This window comes from Leopardus geoffroyi, chromosome B2 (genome assembly GCF_018350155.1).
Source record: "Leopardus geoffroyi isolate Oge1 chromosome B2, O.geoffroyi_Oge1_pat1.0, whole genome shotgun sequence".
NCBI lineage: Eukaryota > Metazoa > Chordata > Mammalia > Carnivora > Felidae > Leopardus > Leopardus geoffroyi.
This window is the reverse complement of record NC_059332.1, coordinates 129,166,377-129,187,798: the sequence shown is the minus strand read 5'-3', so window position 1 is coordinate 129,187,798 and position 21,422 is coordinate 129,166,377. Positions and strand designations below refer to the sequence as shown.

Below are 21,422 nucleotides of genomic sequence, written 5' to 3'. Positions count from 1 at the left end.
GCTTCCCATCACCACATAAAATGGTTGTGATCAAAACGAGTCAAGGAGAGAGAGATGAGTGTAGCCACTCTCCAGAGGAGGTGGTGGTGGAAAGTAGGCAGAAATTCAAGCTGCCCTAGCTCACTTCTGTCCTTGCACAAAGAGCTGGCTCAGAAAGAACACACCCGTTTGAGGATGAGTAATCATAAGAAAAGAAATAGCATGGAATGTATTCATAAATACCACAAAAGGGAGAGAGAGAGAGAGAAGGGGGACTATGACCTCCCCCGGCAAAAGGCACCTGAACAAGACAAACCGGAAGTTATTAATTAATGATCAAATGATTCTCCATTAAAGAAAAGAGGTCAAAGATGAAAATTTGAGATTAAATAAAGAAGACAGACAAGATAAGAGGGGAGAGTTTAAGAAATAAAGTATAAAAATATAAAGCCACATAAAGCTGAAAGTCACATTATAAGCAGCAAAAGGAAAACCTGCCTTTGGTTAAGATGGTTGGGGGTCAGCTTTCTGCAGTGCTGTGGACTAGATACACCAAAAAACCCTCCCACTGGGAAACACTAGGTGCTAAATAAATTACAACAAATATACCTTCAAATGTATTGCTGAGCAGACAACTAACTGGGAGTTAGTGGGGGGGAAAAGACCCATACGGACAAGAACAGAACAGAGACAAAACCAGAACAGTAGCAAACACAGAAACTGGGGCTGCCCTGGGGGCCAATGGCCCTACTAGAATCAGAGTGCTCCCTGCATGGTGGCCACGGGCATGGATGAGCCAGGCCTCGGGCCCACGCAGATTGGTGGAGCGGGCCCTGAGGGGTCAGAGCTTCAGTGAAAGGGCAGTCTAGAGAAAGTGCCTTCATCGGGCTGGATATATTGCTTTCTAGTCCGAATTGCTAAGATTTTTTTTAAAGTCAAAAACATTTCATTTCACTGAATTTTGTGCCACGCTGAGATCGCCATTTTTCGTCCTTCATCTTTGATTCATGTAAGCTGAGTGTGGTTATTCACAACGACTGCAAAGTCAGAGAACAGCTTTTATGCCCATATCAGGTAACTGTGGTGGATACTGTAGTGCCTCTCCCTGATCCCCTCTTCAGGGCCCATGCGTCCAGCCCCCAGATGTTGGGAATATTGGTTTTTGGCCACTCTTGAGCTGCATCCCCCCTCATTGGGAACCGCCTTGCGCGAAGTCAGGCCCCTTCCCCAGGGGAAGTCTGAATCCAATGACTGACTGATGCAAGGAAACAAGCCCCCAGCCCCTCTGTCTCCATTCAGGGAAACTCTAAGGTCCCAGAATGCCTGTTACAACTGCAGTGTGGGCCATCCTCCCCTTCTACCCGCTACTGTCTTCCTCACTTCAAAACAGGTGTTTCTCCCAAGAACCCCCTTCTACATGTGCTCTCCAACCCTGAGCCTGTTCATAGGAAGCCCAATCTAAGACCATGCCATGCATGGATAAGCACAACAGACAGACATATTTAAGCATGAAAACATTCTTAATACATCACTATAGAGAAATGCATAAAAAGTAAAAATTATTTGTAATCTCGCCCTGTATAGACAGTCATTGTCAAAAGGATACGTAATCCCTTAAAAGGTCTTTTCCTATGCATGTAAAGTGCATTCCATTAATTATTTTAGAAAATTAGATCATACTTTGATTAGTCTCCTGCAATTTTTTTTAAGTTTATTTAGAGAGAGAGGGGCAGAGAGGTTGGGAAAGAGAGAGGGAGAGAGAGAATTCCAAGAAGGCCCTGTTCTGTCAGGACACAGCCCAGTGTGGGGCTCACAAATCATGAGGCCATGACCTGAGCTGAAACCAAGAGTCAGACACTTAACTGGCTGAGCCACCCTCGTGCTCCTATCTTCTGTGGTTTTTTAACTTAAGAAAGTTTTAAGGTGATATCCCAGTTTTCTTAAGCACTTCCTAGTGCCACACTGTATGATTATGCACTATAATTACTCAAGCAGTCACTAATGCATATGTATATTCATTACAAATAGTACAATTTCCAATAATGCTGCAATGCTTTGTGATGTGTGTGTTTTCATGCACCCAAATCATGAGTACCTCAGAGGAATAAGTCACTAGAAGTAAAGCTCCTGGATCCGAGGTCACCATTGCCTTTCGAGCTGACTTTCACAAAGGCTCCTCTGTCATTCCCTGCTCCCAGTGCCTACTGCCTTTACCCCGGTTCCAGGCCACGCTGTCCCTGTCCTGGACTATTGCCGTAGCCCCTTGGCTAGAGCCACTGGCATCAGTTTCCTTTAAATTCTATCCATGCTTTATCTTGGCCTCAGAGTTATCTTACTAAAAACATTTAAGAACGTCTCAGTTTAAAACTTCCAATGGCTCCCCCTTGCTTGCAGAATAAAATAAAAACTCCTTTTGTGATCTGGTCCCAAATTCTCTTTCCAGTTCCCTTCCAGCTTCTTCCAGGAACCCAGTCAACAGAATATGTATAGTTTCCCAAACTTACCACATATTTCCAAGTATCCATTCCTTTCTGCTTTTTGTAATAGCAGTTTGAAATGCACTACATTTTTTTCCAAAATCCAAGCTCTATCAAATGTTAGATATCAGTTGTGCAGCTGTCCCCACCACCTAAAAAAAAACCCTACAATTTCTCGTCAAAAGTAATTACTTTTTTCCCTGACCCACTTCAGGCCTCTGCTTATAACATGAGCCCGTTTAACTATCTCCTATGTGTCCTTTCGCTTGCTGGCCCCTCTAAGCTGCTGAAGGCTCCGTCTACTCTCCAGGCCCCTCATCCGCTGCCCCGTCTGCCTGGAATGCCTCCCACCACCCCTCCCCGCTCATCCTTACCATGTAGAAGGGATCAGAAATAGCATAAGCTCCAAGAAGCCTCCCCTGAGTTGTCCCTTTTTCTTGCATGTGCTCTCATAGCCCGTTATGTTTTTCCTTCATAAAGCTAGGCATAATCGTGATGAAATAAGTGACTGTGTAATTACTGGCTTCTCTTCCCAGTGGGATGTGAACTTGATGAGAGAGCAAGGACCAGTTGATTTCCTCTCTGTTGCATCCTCCCATCTCCCTTGGCGCGTTCTATGTTTATTTCCTGGCTCTTTATTTTGAAATAATCAAAGACTCGCAAGAAGTTGAAAAATAATACAGAGAGTTCCTGTGTATCCTTCACCCAGCTTTCCCCAAGGATAACATCTTACACAAGTATGGTACATTTTCAAACCAGAAAACTGACATTGGCACAGTACTATTAACGAAACTATAGACCTACAGACCTATTCAGATTTCACCAGTTTTTCCAGCCACTCATTTTTTGAGGGGTGTATTGTACCATGCAATTTTACCACATGGACACATTTCTGGAACCTCTACCGCAATCAGAATTCGGAAGAGTTCCATTACCACAAAGTCCCTAATGCTACCCCCTTAAGAGTCACACCCTTCCCCAACCTTGACCCCAGCCACCTATGGATCTGTTCTCTGTCAATATATTTTAACATTTTGAGAATATTATATATTCTGGCTTATACCTTTTTAGTTTGTACTATGTATAGGTCAGGGGCTTCACAAGCAAAATATTATTTAAGAGTTACAACTACCCTGAGGCAGCTACTATTATTTTTATGGTTTTATGGATGAAGAAATTAGCTTCAGAGAATTTTAGTAACTTTTCCAGGGTCAAAAAGTGGCCAAGCCAGAATGTGAGGCCAGACAATGAAGACCCCAGAGACAATGCTTTTAACCTTTCTTAATACTTATTACACATAATAGCATACTCCTTTGAAGGAATTAATAGTTGAATGAATGAATGATTAAATGTCAAAGACAATTTCATTTCTAAGTCCACTAGCAAGGCCTGCATACAGCAGGAATTCAATGAATGTTTGGTTGAGTAAAATGTTGGGTTAATCATTCTAGAAAAATCAAAAGAAAAAGAAAGATGGTGACATGTGGAGAAAAATCTCCAAGCTGCTCTTCTGGATCAGCCATGACATACAAAACCATAGGACAGTAGCATGGGATGCAGAACAAATCAGGAGAATCATTCTTGTCTTCGCTAGTAATAAATGCATTAGTGGAATCTCAAGCATCTCAACAACAATCCATTGGCCAAGTACGTCTTCCCTCTGGCAAATTCATATTCACAGGATAGAGAAGTAGACTATTTGCTGGTCTTAACTGATATTCAGGTCTTGTCTTGCACCTTGGAGCCATGCACCCTTCTTCCTTCCTCAAAGCTTACTTAATAAGCTCCCGTCTAATTACTCTCATGTCATCTTTGGGATGTGAGTCTTCCCCCAGAATACCAGCTTATGGGGCGGGGTGCCTCTGACCTGCCATCCTCAGACTCTTTCGCCCAGGGTCATGCCCTGTGTCATCCCTGTGCCTCCAGGCTGAAACCACACCAATCAGGCCACATTCTTCTGGTTCTGTCTCTTTTCAGTTCTCAGGCATCTCTGTTTGATCTGTTTCAACAATGACTGAAATATGGAAATGGAAATGATCACTTTTTTGTTCACTTCTATTTCCCATTAAGTGAACCCAAACTGCCCGGGGATGGCTTCCGGTGGTAGCAGCCTTCTTTTGAAAGTGTTTTTCATACTGCATTGAGAGTGTCCTGGCGGTGGGGGGCCTGGTTAGGAAGGTGGTATGCACTGTGAGGGGGTAGGGTGTAGGGAAGATGAGCCCCTAAGGGAGAAACTGTCTATTCTACTTTCTGGTCACCCATCAATGGATGAAATAGGGGAGAAGAACTACTAAGGTCCAACTGATATGATAAGCAAGAATGGGGAATAGTTGAGACTCAGATGGGCAACTACAAAGATTACAGCCAACTGCACAGATGGGATGGAAAAGACAATCAAGTACTCCAGTAAGATGCATAGTAATGGAGCTGGAGCTGATAAACACATGATAACAGTTGATGTTCTTTACCTCCACAATGGTAGAGGTTAACCCTGAGGTATCTGGCACAACCACTTCTTGAAAAGAAACTTCAAGGTGAGGTAACTTCTATTATTGAGACACTGATATAAAGGAGATTCAGTAGGAGCCACAGGTGAGCCCATTCTCTAGATAAGGCATGTGTAAAAAGGGAATCAGAACTTACTTATATATCCAGCTGGTGGAATAAATGCTCTGAACTTACTCTCCCAATGAAAACTGCCACCATCAAAAAAAAAAAAAAAAAAAAAAAAAAGCTTCATAACATATTCGGGTGACAATGTATTGTTTCTCTTTCATCCTTTCAATGTTTCTTTCTGCAAATACCAGACAACAGGCATACATCCACACATATAAATTCCCATATGTTCATTTGTGTATGTGTGTCTCCCGTTCTTAAATATACATATCATACTATATAACCTTGATTTTGTTGTTTCATGACATACCCAGGAAGCATGAAGCACCTTTCAAAATAAACCACTATGTCACAAAAAGTAATGAAACTGTAGATGTCAAAATAAAGTGAGTGAGAATCCCAAGAGATCAGCAAGCACAGAGGCCAGCTGTCCTCCAGAAGTATCTGTCAAACCACAGTGACCCTGAGCTTATCTCTTGATGCCCTGTGGAATTCAGGAGATAGGAGATAAAGACTGCCCAAGGTGGGGGACCCACTCCTCTGCCTAAAGCTGGTACCCCAGAGGGTTACTCCTTCAGTGAAAGGGTGACCCTCAACTCAGCAGAGAACAGGGTAATAAGAAAACATGCCTTGGGGCGCCTGGGTGGCTCAATTGGTTGAGTGACCGACTTCAGCTTAGGTCAAGATCTCACAGTTTGTGAGTTTGAGCCCCGCGTCAGGCTCTGTGCTGACAGCTCAGAGTCTGGAGCCTGCTTCGGATTCTGTGTCTCCCTCTCTCTCTGCCCCTCCCACACTCATGCTCTGTCTCTCTCTGCCTCAGAAATAAACATTAAAAAAAAAACAAAAAAACAAAAAAAACATGCCTGCTAGAATCTTAGCTCTGTATTGAGAAGAAAGAGAAAGAAAAATTACCCTGAAAATTCATAACCATAAGATAGCCATCAGAACCTTAAGATGGCAATCATGTAGGTTTGTGGACTGATATGGGCTTTCGTGAAGATGTAGCGATCTGAAACGTGTGTTCTTTTTAAGTTCATTAGGAATATCAAAATATGCCACCATTTAAACCAAAAAGCAAGTTCAAAAAATTTCAGAGTATTGGCATCTTACTGATCATAGCTTCTGGTCAAAATGCAGTTGAGTCTGAAATCAATAATAGAAACATAAAAATGTGTATATATTTGGAAATATGAAAACATACTTTAAAAACTTAGGGATAGAACACAAAATCAGAATGGACTGTAGCAAATATTATAGACAAACAGTAATAAAAATGGCAGATACAATTCTTGTGGGATGTAGTTAACATGTTAACTGAGGGAAATTTGGAGGCTTCTATACTTATAGGAGAAAAGAAAAATGCATAAAAATTAATGAGTGAGGTATACATCTTCAGAAGGCAGCAAAGAATAGTCAGATGATTAACGAAATAGAAAACAAACATACAAGAAAGGATCAGTGAAGCACCTTTACAGGTGCAGGGGGAAAAACCTGATAAAATGTGGCAATCATTCTTGATAAGAATTCTCAGCAAATAATAATAAGAATACTCCTTGTTAGGGAGTATGGCACCCCAGACCATGCTCAGATTCTCCTCGGTGGAGGGGATCAATGCATCTTGGCACACCTGTATTTCATCGCAGCATCCCGTTTAGAAGTTTGTTTGTTTGTTTGTTTTTTTCCTGGAGAATCTCTTACACATGTGGAACAGGAGAATGTACAAGAATGTTCAGGGCAGTATTGCCCAGAACTGCTAAAAAAATTGGAAACAAACTGAATATTCATTAATAATAACACAGATAACTTTATCTGGTGAAAATTTTAAGGACATGGAAGATCTTATAAGAGATCAATTTTTTCCTCTTTTGTGCAAATTTCAACCCTCTGGTTCAGTAGTTACTGATTCTCTAGTTACTGATTCTCACCAGAAAATGTGTATCCACCACCTACACAATTTCCAGGTGAACTGTGTTGGAAACTGTGGGTGAGCGGACTCATTTCTAACTTATGACATAAACCCCACCAACAGTACATTATTTTCCCCTGAAGCCTTTTACCAATATTTGACTCTTTCCCTCTACCTTCTGCTGCCTTCATGAACCATAAGAGCTCCTTCTGGGATTTTGGGTGGCACCTCCACACATACTCTTGGAATTTCAAGAACCTGTAGCCTCTAACCTTTTAAATGAGTGTTTGTGATGGGGCAGAGTACTACTTTGTTAAAAGATGCTCTCATCTCACAGGACATTCTCTGTGATATGAGGCCATTTTTAGGGCAAATGCAAAGAAACTGATGCTGTTTATGTGTCATCCAGCTAAACACTGTTCTAGATACTCTGTGTCTTTCATTGTCCTTCACAATAACCCAAGTGAGTTAGGTGTTGTTGAGCCCACTCTTCATGTTAGGCAACCAAGATTTTGGGAACCTATGAAATCTGCATTAGAAAGTGGTGGGTCCAGAATTAAAATCCAGGTCTGTCTCCAAGGCTCATGCTCTTTCGACGACATCTGATCACCTTATACCTCACACAGGTGAGATCGCCACATAAGGTGGGTCATTTTTGCATTCTCATAACCTTCCTTTTATCGATTCAAAGTTTTAAATTGATCCATTTTAAAATTCTTTTTTTTAAGTTTATTTATTTATCTTGAGAGAGAGAGAGCAGAGGAGGGACACAGAGAGAAAGAGAATCCCAAGCAGGCTCCATGCTGTCAGCGCAGAGCCTGATGTGGGGTTCGAACTCACGAGCTGTGAGAGCATGACCTGAGCTGGAATCAAGAGTCGGGCGCTTAAGTGAGCCACCCAGGTGCCCCTAAATCTATCAATTTTAAATTGAATTCCACTCCAAATAAATTGAGCAAGAGGCCTTTCCCTTTGTCAAGTGACATCAAATGATATAGCTAAACATATCCATAAACCTCGCACAAGACTATTTTTATTATGTTAGAGAAACACTGCTAATCAATTAGCATTGATAGCAATTTCTTTTTCAAAGAACTATTCAGACCTCTTGTCATCATAAAATCATTGAATAATCAAACTCTTGCTCTCTGTATCTCTCTTGCTTTTTTAATAAAAGGGAACTGTAGTCTGTTATTAGATGCGATTACATTAAAATGAATATCCACAAGGCAGCTATAAGGACACAGGAGAGACATCCAGCTACAACTTAAAGTTACCACCTGAGAATAAAATTAAGAAAAATCTAATTTAATAGAAGTTAATTAAGTAATTAGAACATCCTTTTGTAGAAGCATCCTGTGTTAGGTGGCTATGGATCAACGACGGCTTATACTCAGTGCCTTGGGTATAGTATCACAATGGCCTGACCAGAATACTATTATAACAGTGGAATTTGAAGCCTGATTAAATGAATTACAGGCTGCCCAAGAAGCATATGTGAACAAGGGTAAAGTGATCATCATAGTGGGTTCGGTTTATGGATATAAAAGAGCAAGAATGGGTCTCCAGCTTTGTATGGAGGACAGGCACAACTCTGGCCACCCAAGATAGCATTCCAGTCTACCCAGCAAGTCAGTCCCTCTGGTGCAAAAGGACACATCAGACTGTGGTAATTTGACCAGCTGCAACTAATATCATCCAATTACTGTGTCTTGCTTTGAATTTGAGTTCACCTAGAAATCTGGCTGCCCTTTGTCTTCTGCAAATTGTTCTGGTTTGGAGAGAGTTTATGCAGATTCTAGTCTGACAATTTTTCTTGGTAATTATAAATTACTCGATTATCTTTCTGAGCTAAACTTTAGTCTGCAAACAATTAGTTAGCATGAATTCATTTACTGAGAGAAGGATTACCTTAAATAGACTGACAAAATTGTGTGTCTGGGTCTTTGGTCCTGGGCTACTGTGACCTTTGAGTATAGTCCCAGCATACTGGGACACCCACAAATGGCCGCTTCACTCTCTCTGAACTGCTATGGAGATACGAGAGGAAAATGGCTAAGGTTTCCTGTGTTTTGTTTAGTTTAGATTGTACGCACAAACCAAGTAGGAAAATACGTGACATTTCTGTGCAGTTTGCAATGCGGAAAGAACTTTTAGAAAGGGTGGTGCATTTGCATTTTAGCATCAGATGAACTAGGTATCAATCTTATCTCTTCCTCTATGAACAATTTAAGTTTTAAATATGGAGCATAAACATCTGTAAATGATAATACATTTGCAAATGAGAATACATGTGAGATTTTCTTATTATGAAAGTAATAAATGTTCATTGTGGAAATTTGTGTGGACTTTTGTTTTTGCCCTTTACACTATTCTATGATGATCTGTGCTGTGTAAATAAAGTGCAAGGAGTCAACAAACAAAAGTTCATCTTTAGAACCAAAATGGCTCTAAGAGGCATACATGCAGCCTGAGCGTCTGCCCTTGGCTGACCAACAGCACATCAAGAGTTTGTTCTGGCATTTCATCCACCTGAATTTTTTGTCATCTGCTTAAGCCCCTCTAGAATTGCTGATCAATTATGGATTTTTGCTTTTTTTTTTTTTTTTTTTTTTTTGGTTGAGGACCACTTCTTGTCAATTAAGAGCCAGGAGGTTATAGTAAGCTAATTACTTTGATGATCAGCCCTTCAAGAAGGTGTCAAATAGGGGAGAAACACGTGTTCTGATGCTGACCTGCAAAAGTAGCCAGGAGAACTGAAGAAAATCTACTTCCTGTGGATGATTCTTTTTCCCTAGTGCTTTCTTTCTTTTTCCTTCCTCATTACCGGTTTTTGCTGGAGACTCTTCAAGCACAAAGCATTCATCAAACATTATTGACCAGGTCCATTATGGCCGGTAGGGCTGAACAAAGCAAGAACCTACGGCAGGAGGGTGTGGCAACATCTTGCCTGCCCTCAGGGAGCCCATTCTGTGCTGGTATCACAGCCTCAGGGATGAGTAAGCTTCCTACTGCCTCTTGTTTTTGTAAGATCCTCTTTGAGAGTAAGTAAAATTGTGTGAGAGCATTTAACATAGTGACCAGTGCATGGCACTCAATAAATTTTCCAGAAAGCCTTTTGAAGATTTCTCCCTATTTTCCTAGCTTGCCTGGCTTTGCAAGATAAAATGTACAAAAAAGATATTCTGTGTATCCTGCAACAAAATGGAGAAGACACTTATCCAAGAAGGCAAGATTATTAACAGGCAGCCTCGGCTGAACGATGCTGAGGCCCAGGAGACTGGATCACATTGATGAACTGATTTGACTTAGACCACCTCAAATCCTTGTTGAAAGCAGGTAGAGGTATAAATTATAAATTTAAAAAGAAAAGCAGATTTGACTGAAAACCCTCTCTTGATAAAGCAGAACAAAACGGCTTTCAGGAATTCTTAGTAGAATATTTGCTGGGTAGGCACAGTTCATTTGTTAGGATACCCATACAGAATGTGCCGGATCATTTCTTGCCAAAAATATTGTGTAGCTACGAACTGTGCTTTCTTGGAAGCCCAGAGATGATTTACAGATGACACTGGATACATTTGGTAACCATTTCTAAAAACATAGCTAATTATGTCGATAAAACCTGACTTTCACATATTAAAAACAAGCACATTGGATAAGTGTGGTAGCTTAAATCTGTACTCAGTGGCTGAAACAAGAAGACAAGGCAGGAAAGATGTTCTTGTTTGGGCCCAAATCTGTACTTTGCAAACTGGCCTGTAAAACTATATAAAACCATTGATCCATGGTGTGAAATAATACATGAAACGGGAACAATAATACGCACAAATGAACAGCTTTTGTTCAATAGCCTCAAGGAAAATGATAAACAGTGGCTTTTGATCCAGATTCTGCATAACTCCCTTTCTTATTCTGATGCATTCTCCTAAATTAGAAATTGTGGTCAGCTCAGAGCTTATGTACATAGCTAAAAATACCTATTAGGCAAATGATGAAAAGCAAAGTTAGGTCTGGCTCGTCAAAAAGTTTAGAGCACTTGCTAAGAGCAAGCACCCCATTTGTCAGTGTCGGGGTTGAAGTCCTGGTTGCACCACTGACTAACCGTGGACCTCAGGCAAGCAACTGTAAAGCGGGAAACCCCATCTGTAAAACTGTAAAATACAAGCATCTTCTGTGAAGTAGGAATGATGGTAATTTCTACCTTTGGGGGCTATGAGGATTCAATACACAATTAAAGTAAAGCCCTTAGCACTGTGTCTGTCCCCCAGCAGCATGCAGCATAAGTTGGTGCTCATTATGAGATTTCTTCCAGCCTCTTGAGTTGTTTGTGGGTTTTGCCTCTATGGGAAGGGAGATGATGAGAAGTGTCAGTAGGTGCAAATGGAACTGCTCTTTCACAGGCTGGAAACAAAAAAGAAAGGCAATAGCAAACGCCTCTGGGTATGTGTCTTCTTTAAAACTCTAAGGTAATCACAGCAGGAAGGAGGTACAGGTAGCATTTCTGAATATTCAGACAAAAATGTTACTATATTAATGAATCTAGGGGCTGTTTTTCTTTGTTCACTCCATGCTAATTTTGACAGCATCCCCACGGCATGTGCGTGCTTGTATTATTTTCCGGGCATGGGAGTGCTGAGGCTTCTTCCTGTTTAGTTATTTGTGCTTGTATGAACTAGGTCATTCTTTTGTATTTTTTAAATTTTTTATTTTTTTAAATTTATTTTTCAGAGAGACAGAGACAGAGCGCGAGTAGGGGAGGGGCAGAGAGAGAGGGAGACACAGAATCCGAGGCAGGCTCCAGGCTCTGAGCTGTCAGCACAGAGCCCGATGGGGGGCTCCAACTCACAAACTGCGAGACCGTGACCTGAGCCGAAGTCGGACGCTCAACCCACTGAGCCACCCAGGCGCCCCCCCCAGTGTAGATTTTTAAGGTGAAGAGAGGGGACGGGTCCTCCTTCAGATTAAGTGGCAAGGTGATCCAAACAAATGGGCACAGCAAGCTCATCCCCATTCATGCCATCCCACGTGGGCACGCCACCACGTATTTTCCGAATCTTCTCATTTTACACCCCTCCCCCGTCTCCCACTGGTGAATGATGAACAGAGTGGCAGGGCACCCAGAGGTGCACAAAAGCAGATTGGGAAGGAAGAACTCCTTCTTGTTCCTTCTGGGACACGCTCCCTTCATGTTCCTCCCGTCCACCAAACTGGCACTGCAGCCCAACACCCAGTGTGTGTGTGTTCCTTTGTGTGAATGGAGCACAGACGTAACCTACAGAATAAGGGACATTCTGAAGAGGGAAACCGCTTGGGAGTTGCTCTTCGGAGGAGTGTGGGAGACAGTGAGTGGGGCCACAGGGCTACCTGTGAGCTATGGCTCCAAGCAAGCTCTCCCCTCATCGACCCCCAGCTCCTCGTCTTCCCACTTTCCCACCTGTCCCCTGACACATGCCCCGAAGTCAGAATTATGCCTCACCTCTTGTTCCTAAGAGAGCTAGAAAAAGGCATGATGAATGAAAGTCCTATCCAGGACTGGCTATTTGCGGTAAGATAAGCGAATCGTTAGCATGGTCATCGCACAGGCACAACTAAAAGTTAATAAACCTTGAGTGGGTGGAAAGTCCACTAGCTCCTTCCTTGGGGGGAAATGTTCCTTCTGATGTTGGCTGATGTGACACAGCACATTTTGATCCAGCTAAAACAGGTAAGAGTTACCTCAAAACGCCCACAGGGACTGTAGTAATTTCAGAACACCCACACAGCAAATCGTTGTTTCTTTTTCTACAAAGAGGGAGATGGGTTTGGGGTAGAGGGATGAGGGAGAAAGGTAAGACAGAAAGAGATCAGGAGGAAGAATGATATGCAGAGAAGGAAGAAGAAAAATGAATGGTGTCCCTTTCTCCTTTTCTTTTTAAATCAGCATCTAATATTGAAACTTGTTCCTGGTTCTCGAAACAAGGGCCTACAAAGAGTCTGATTTGCAGGGGGGCCTTATTTTTGAGAATAGAAATTGTATGCCTATTTTATACGCATCACATTATTAATGTTACCAGAGATCAATTCTACCTTTTCTCAATCACATACTTCCAATATATTTTTTACTTATGGATATAAATATGGAAAAAAGGTATTTTCGTTTCCTGAGATACTTTTGTGGCCCTTTGGCCCAGAGAGAGTGGGAACTTGGTGAAATGACACCCAGTGCATGATCATTCTCTACAATCTCTACGGGACTATTAAAGGAAGATTTTACTCATTGAACATGGTTTTCTGCATGTATGGGTTGCTGGTCTGATGTAGGGCCACCTCGTACAAATCTATGGACTTTCAGAAACTGAACAGAAACGATTTAGTCAATTGTGTAACATATGGGACTTTCTTTGAGAACAACTTCTTCAAATATCAGATTTTGATAGTCGTTTATAATAATACTAATGAGAATGTACAAAAATGGTGCTGGCAGAGAATGAATGGGAAAAAAAATGCTTTTCTTGACTAAGACAGAAAATGTCCATGATTAGTCTCATCAGTTTGACTGTATCTATTTTTCATAAAAACATACATAGATGAACAACAAATTACTTAAAATCCTGTTGGTTTTTACTTAGTTTACATTTCATAGTCATTCTCAATATTTGTTACTTATCATATTACTTGAAACTCCTGGTTTTGTTTGGGCAGCAATGTGCCTGACCTATAAAGATCAATCTGAATTAGTTTAAGCCCTCATGATAAGTGAATTCCCTTCTTCTACCTGCTTTCCCAGCCTCCCATGCCACTGGTTCCACCCATGTGACTGTTCTAACCAACAAAACCTATGGGGAGGTCTGCTGACGGGGCCTATAGGAAATATTCATTAGTCTGATGAAGAGACAAACATATGCAGAGAGCTCCCTCAAGAGCTTCTTCCACATCCTGCCTTGAACATGGCTCCGAAGGAGGTGATGTTTGGGGCTTTGCCAACCCTCTTGAGACTGTAGGTGGCAAGTCCAAGGACAAAAAGCCAACGTTCTGGAGATAAAAAAGTGAACAATAAAAAATGCTTAAGTCTCAAATGATAACACTGAGCAATGCCATCCCGAAACTACCTGCTTACAGGTTTCTACTTTTGTGAGATATTAAATATCTTTATTGCTTAAGCCACAACTGGATGGATGGATGTTCACTCAATAGATACTGAATTATTTAGGCATCACTCCAGATGGTTGGGTTACAGCAGTAAATCAAACACACAACCTCCCTGGCCTCATAAGGTATGTACCAAGTCAGAGGAGACATATGCTACAGAAATGAAAGGATACACATATAATGTGCCAGGTAGTGGTAATCATTATGGAGACTATAAAGCAAGGCAAAGAGACTGAGAGTAATGGAAGGCTAATTATATTGATTATTCATGGAAGCTTTTCTGAGAGGTAATCATTTGAACAGAGACTTGAATGAATTGAAAGAGTAAACCAGGTGGAGAGCTGTGGGTATTCCGTTACTTGCAGCTGAAAGCATCATTAACTCATACATCCAATAAGTCTGTAGTCATTCTTCAAAACAGAGCTCCAATATCATCATTTCTGGGAAGACTTCCAGGACCTCCCACTCACTAAAATCAATCCCTTCCTCTTCTGGACTACTTCTGCACCTTAGACCCATGCACTCTTATACACACCATGCCTTCTTTTAATTTACTTGTTGATATAGCTTATAAAGTCACCTTCTCTAGGCTGTGAGACTCTTGAAGAACAAGTTCCATCCTTACTGCTATCTTGGCTCTTAGCACTATCTGCTTACCTAGTAAGCTCCATTACCCACAAATCATTATTGACTTGACTAGAACTGCTGTCCTTTGAATGTTCTGGATATAAATGTGTGGTTTCCACTGTAGTGTGATTAAAAGTGGGCACCTATAGAAAATATTGTTAAAGAGTGATTATTTTTTGTGTGGAAGAAATTTATCTTGCAAGCATTGAGAAAGCTGGCTGCTGTGAGTTGGCATGAATGTGTACAAATCAAATAGGTCACTTAGGCAGAAAAATCTTTGGTTTCCACTGAGGAGAAAAAATATACCTAAGATGGTTGAGAAGCAACCTGGTTCCCTCTCATACATCTGTCTAATCACATTATGTCCTTGGTCTTTGGAAAAGGCAATCCAAAAAATGAGGTAAGACCACTCACCTAGGTTAGGTGATTATAGTCTCCTGAGTATTTCTCTTGGTAGGGGAGGGAAAACTTAACCTTGTTTATTGATCTTGAATGAATCCTCATTCAAGAATCTTCCCTCTTTGGAAACCCAACTCACACTCATTTCAGAGCAGGGAGAAGGCACATGATTTCCTCAACTCCAAATGAACTGGGTTTCACCATAAAATATGACCTAGCAGATATTATATTTTTAACTTCAAAGGTGAGGAGAAAGGAAAAGGGAATTTGAAGAAACTTAAAACATCAATGAAGTCTTGAAAAAAACAAAACAAAACAGGAAAGAGTTTGGTTTGAGGTACCTGTGTGAAAATTTAATAAAGAGAGGATCAGCGGATATTAAGTGTATTTTTATATTAAATCCAGAGTTTGTAGAATAAAGTAAATAATGCGCTTTAAAAATTTTTTCCCTTAATATCAAAACAGAAGAAAAGGCATTGGCTTCATACAGTCTCAAATAGAATCAAATTCCCTTCCTGTATATGTTACATTAACAGATATTAATATTAGTAATTAATATTAATTGTTTGCTTTCCATGTAAGCCAATCTCTTACTTGAAAATCAGAAAGGCAAACAATGTTTTTTAAATTGTAGGGATATGATGATCTAAATTTGTATGCTTCACAAAATTTTTCTGAAGAATGGCTCAGAGTTAGCTAGTATGTCAATAAATAAAGACTCACTTTTTGAAAATAACTGCTAGATACTTTTTCTTTAAGTTTGCATTTGAGATTTCAAATTATGTTTTCCATATTTCCTAAGGGAGCAGGTACCACACAGTCCCCATCACAAGCAAAAACAAGTTTTAAAGGAGTCTAGACTAGGTTGGTACATATAAAATCTTCACCAAGTCTTTACAAGAATATACTTATAACACCAGAAATGGTTACTGAACAAGTAACTGAGGCTAAACTCAGGTAAAAAGCCCAAATTCTAGAAGAACGTATCTTGGCACATGCTGGTTTGCTTGGGGATACCCTGGATGCCCATCCCTGGTTAGAACAACCCAAATTTCTAGGCCCTGCTTGGACCCACTCCCCCTCTATACAGACAGGGACATCCTCATCTTTACCCATCAATCAGTCAAGGTCAGTTTAGTGACAGCCTACCTTCTGTCAAGTGACAGAAGGGACAAAGAGGTACTGGGGAGGTGGTGAGATTTGATTCCATGTCCCATAGAAGCTAAGAAGCTGCAAATAAATGGGACGCACGCACCTGAATGAATGGGAAATGTATGATGGTTCTTTGCCATTAAATGGGCTGCTTTGGATAAAAGTTGGAGACACACTTAGAATTTTTGAGAGAAACCATTTCATACTCATCATACTCATTTTGTTGCCCCTCTTCCTCTTTATCTTTTTGTTTGCTTGTTTGTATGTTTGTTTGTTTGGTTGGTTGGTTGGTTGAAAGCCTTAGCCTATTCTCTTAACTAGAAGAGTATCTGCCAGCACGAAAGTCAACAAACTCACAGGAGACAAAAGACATTCTTGGTTTGATTGCTCCTAATAAACTTCAGTGCTTCCAGACCACATAATGTCATAGAGTTATTTGTAATGCTTCTTTAAAAGGGTGACAGGGTTCAGAAATAAACTGCACATGGTAAGAAGAGCCTCCCATGGGTTATCCCTGCAAAATGAGTTGCAAGGCTTTGGGAGTGGTGGTGGTTTCCGGCCATTAGCGTTACTAATCAAGGCCAGCTTTACATTTATGGGAATCTGCACAAATCAGGATGATACAGGCTAGGCTCAGTCAAGCAACTGCCTAATTTCTTCAAGGTTATGCTCAAACAAAACTTTACGCCAACTATCTTTGATTGGAATGCTTCATTATTTTTATATATCCGAGAGAAAGAGTCCATGAAGTAGATGCATTAGGTCCATGGGTCACAAAAATCGTATTTATTGCTTCATGCCCACATCAAGCAATTACTGTCAGCTCTCAATTAACCTCGTTATTGGAGGAAGCATTAGTGGAGACAATACGAATCCTAGATAACCTACCCATGTCTTTCTTGCTGCCACAGTTGCAGTTGAGGTGAGAGAGAGAGAGAAGGAAAGAGAGATAATGGGAGCAACAGGAAAAGCTTGGGGCTAAGAGGTCTCTTCAGGAAAATTGGAGTAGAGGGTGCCACTCTGCCCCTTATCATGCCCCTTGCCTTTCTGCCCTGCATCCGGAAGCAAAAATAACTTTACTTTCTCTGCAAACTTCTGGCTGACAAACAAAAGGTGGGGGCCCGAAGGAGCCACGAGGGAATGGAATTCTGTGAGGCTGGCAATCACCTGGCAGCCAGAGCCTGGAGGCCTCGGGGGACCACAGGCAGGTTCTAAGCCGAGGCTGAGCACCTTGCTGCCTAGAAGCTCGAGCCATGCCCAAGGCTCTCCAGGCACAGGTGAGTCCTTGGGTACTTTGCCCTTTAGGATTCTGTGTCAGTCAATATGGCAAAAGGTGTTTAATTACAAATGTTATCGTTAATCGTTTTCACACATGATAAGCATTCTCACACTATAGATGCCTACGAGTATAAGGACATGTCCGTCAATCAGGTTCCAGGCATTAGTGCTGTTCCCATCCTTCCGATGAAATGAACCCACTGGGCTGGGCACCTCCCTCCCAGGCCAGGAGCCACAGGAAGAGTAAAGATGACACCTTGTCACGTGATTCCTAGTGGCGCTGCTCCAGGGAGGGTTCACATTTTAACAAGGGAACACTGAAATTCCAGACCCTACTGAGCAAATGGGGTATGGGAGAGACACAGAAGGGGCAAGGGAAAACCTGTGAAGCCACAGCAAAGGTAAGGGCACACTAGAAAGGAAATCTGGGAAACAAAGTTGGGGAAAGAAAGGTGAAAAACCATAAAATTTTGTTTTAATGAAAAAAACCCAGTTTGCATTAAAGTGCAAATAAAGAGACAAATTCATGTCCTTTGTAAATATGACTTTGCTATAAAATTAGTGGAGTCTGGGAAACAGCTAGTTACCAGGGTTTGGTTTTTCTTTTTGTGTTTTTTGGTTTGTTTTTTTCCTCAGGATGCATTTCTGTGTATTAGTTTGAGAAACCGGGAAACTGGATGCAAAAACTCAAATGATAGAATAAGAAACAGTGGGAAACATCTGGAGATTTCTGGAGAACATTGCTCAAAACTCTTCCTAATACCAGAGAGACAGAGAGAGAGAGAGAGAGAGAGAGAAAGGGAGGGAGAGACAGAGGGAAATATAACAGAGGGACTTCAAAAGTTCAGTTAAGAGAAAAGGCTAGTGGCTCTAAAAAGGAAAGTGACTCATATATTAACAGGGAAGATTATAAAAAATGTAAAAAATGGACTATAAAATATCAGCAAAAAATAAGAGTTAAAAAAGTAAGTGAAGCTGTTCATCTGATTCATTATTCTTCTGTGAAGCTTCCCACCTGGGAAGGTGTATACAAATGCAATGGAATGTGATATGACTTCTCAGTTTAAAAGGAGGTGTGAAATTAAAGGTATTATTACTTCTCTTCCCTTTTTCAAAACACAGAGAAAACCACAAAGTTAGTGAAAACAGAGGAACACAGCAAATGTAACCAAACAAATAAGCAAGCACAAAGTCTCCCATTCTTGTCACAAACCATGAAGCATACGCGACTAACTTCCGGAAGGACACTGAAAGCTGAGAAACATCTCAAGTCCTAAGCAGGTGCAAAAAGTTTCTGGCCAAAAGAATGTCAAAAATGTCTAAAGGGCATATGCAATGTGCCTTTGATGAGAGTGGCAAGAGGCACAACTTAAGCCCCAGAAACACAGTTGGGCACCACACAACGGAGGGAGAGAGGCAGAGCTAAGAGAAAATGTTAATACTGTATTCCTATTTACTTTTGTATTGTGTTACTGTGTTCCTCTTAGCCAAGGAAGACTTCCAGAGGTAATGACATACCTAGAGAAATTCCAAGGGAACAATCCAGTAAAAAGAAACAAAAAAATACACAGACTTGGATATTCCAGATAATTCTTTCATGCACCGAGTACAAATCTTTATACTTTGTGCCAATGGAAATTTTCTCTTAGATGACTATTCTGATAGAAAGCATTTGAATTTTCTATGTCAAGTCCAAAGAAGGAAATACTAAACAATAGGTAAGGCATCTAATTCTGTCGGGTTAAGTAACAGAAGTTGAGAGATTTGTGAGATGGTTTCAATCTGAGCACCCATTTAGGTTTTCAAAGGAAAAAGATGAGGGAACGAGCAGAGGAGTGTGACCAGATTATAATAATCTCCTTGTGTTGTTGTCAAATGAAAGGTCCGAATTTGAATTAGGTAACACACTCTTCCTTATTCTCACAATTTGCGATCTGTAAGAGTTTTCTCCCTCTTTTTCATGCCTCTCCACAGGTTACAATCTATAGAATCTCATGGGGCCCTGGCCTTTTAAAGAAACACGGTTTATGTATAGACAATGGACGATTAACAGATCTGTGAAGGAAGTCAAGCAATGGAGGGCATCTAACTGAAAATAATGAAAATCAATGAAGCCAGAACAGACCCAAACATTAAGCAGCATGTACTTAAATGATATTAGCTAATGGCACAGTTGGGTGAACGAAGCAGTACGAGCTAATGCTGACTTCCTCTCTCAAGTTCAAAAACACTAGAATGGTCATAGACCCAAGGACCATACATTTCAAATTTGGGCTGCTAGAGAAGCTGTTATAGGTTGAACTGTGTCTCCCTAGAATTTATATGTTTAAGTCCTAACCCCTAGTACCTCAGAAGTGACTATATTTGGAGGAATGGCCTTTAGAGAGGCAATTAAGATCAAATGAGGTCATTGATGGGCTCTACTCCGGTCTGGCTGATGTCCTTATAGGAAGAGGAGATTAGGACATGGATACACAGGTGAGGACACAGGGAGAGGAGGCCATGTACAAGCCAAGGAGAGAGGTCTCAGGAAAAAAAAAAAAAGTCAACACTGTGAACACCTTGATTTCAGACTTCTAGTCTTTAGAATTGTGAGAAAATAAATTCTGTTGGTTAAGCACCGCCCTCTCCCCCCACCCCCCCGCCAGTCTGTGGTGCTTTGTAATGGCAGCCCTAAGCAGACTAATACAGACACCTGCTAGAGCCCTTTTTTTCTTCCTCTTAGAAGTGAACCCTTTTTTTCTCTTAGAAGTCTGAAATAAGACCCTTTAAGTTTCTTTTATGGTTAAATGCATTGTACATCATACTCACAACCCCGACAGGAAAGGCCAGTACGGCTAACATCCAGTCCCGGAGCGAGATAAGCTTCTTGAGCTGCCTTTCTTGTTCTTGGTTCCCACTTCCTCTAGTCAGAAGACTGGAAAGATCAGTCAGCACGCAAATACCAAAAAACACAGCCTGGATGACCTGGAGGGAGACAACAGCTGGTGTTAGTCCATAAGATCTGAAGACACCCGAGCTGTAGGACAGCAAACAAGCTACAACTTTGCAACATGACACAGGATAAGAGAGGATCAGAAGCGTATTTACAGAGCTGGCCCTACAAATAAAAAAAGAATAAGATATTTGCAACTTGCTATCATAGGTGAGAAAATTCATCCTAAAAACACTGCTTCCGTTTTTGCTCACCTTGGGACAAATGCAAACTCTGCATGCACGTACATGTCTAAAGAGGCCCAATACAAAGCAGTGTCAAATATCAAACATCATAACGACATGTCTATTATTTTAAAATATCACATCTGTGGGGTCATTACATTGACTAGTAGGGTTTAACAAACATCTAAGAAGTGCAAAGAAAAGAATCAAGGTAGCCTGAGTAATAAATGAGACACTTTTGCCTGAATGTAAAGAAAACTTCCAATGCTCTAATCTCCTAGATTTGGAAAGTTCTCCACCAAGGGAAGTGGTAGAAAGCTTCTAGTCCTTGAGTCACAGAGAAATCAACTGAATGCAATAATCAAAACTGGTACAGAATGATTTTCTGTTGTCAAACCTGAACGACAGGACCTCCTTCTCAGATTTTCTGTTCTTCTAAAATAAAATCTTTCCAAAGTAATACAAACATAGATACCCATACCATATTCCCCAAAAAAGTTTTCAGTTGTACATTCCCAAATAAATTACAAATTAAATTACTTACATCAGCTACGTGTAACTTGGACTATCTCAGGGGAGGACATTGAAATACTACAATTCAATAATCTGTGAAATTCCTAATGTGGGAGCAAAAGTATCGATGATCCAGAGCTGTGGGTGGAGGCAGGAAGCATACTGTAATATAGCTTGGCAAATGATCA

At 40.9% G+C, this 21,422-nt stretch overlaps 1 protein-coding gene across 19 annotated transcripts in view; it reads right to left on the bottom strand.

Annotated features, from left to right (window-relative positions):
• Nucleotides 1-21,422, bottom strand: part of AIG1 (androgen induced 1) — a 314,280-nt gene that overhangs the window by 234,714 nt on the left and 58,144 nt on the right. For all 19 annotated transcript variants that reach the window (XR_006717612.1, XM_045499849.1, XM_045499857.1 and 16 more), the window contains exon 2: nucleotides 20,374-20,529. Coding sequence is in view for 18 of the 19 variants with exons in the window: in XM_045499849.1 (XP_045355805.1) it covers nucleotides 20,374-20,529 (156 nt within the window). In the remaining variant the exon portion in view is untranslated. The remainder of the gene's footprint in view (nucleotides 1-20,373; nucleotides 20,530-21,422) is intronic.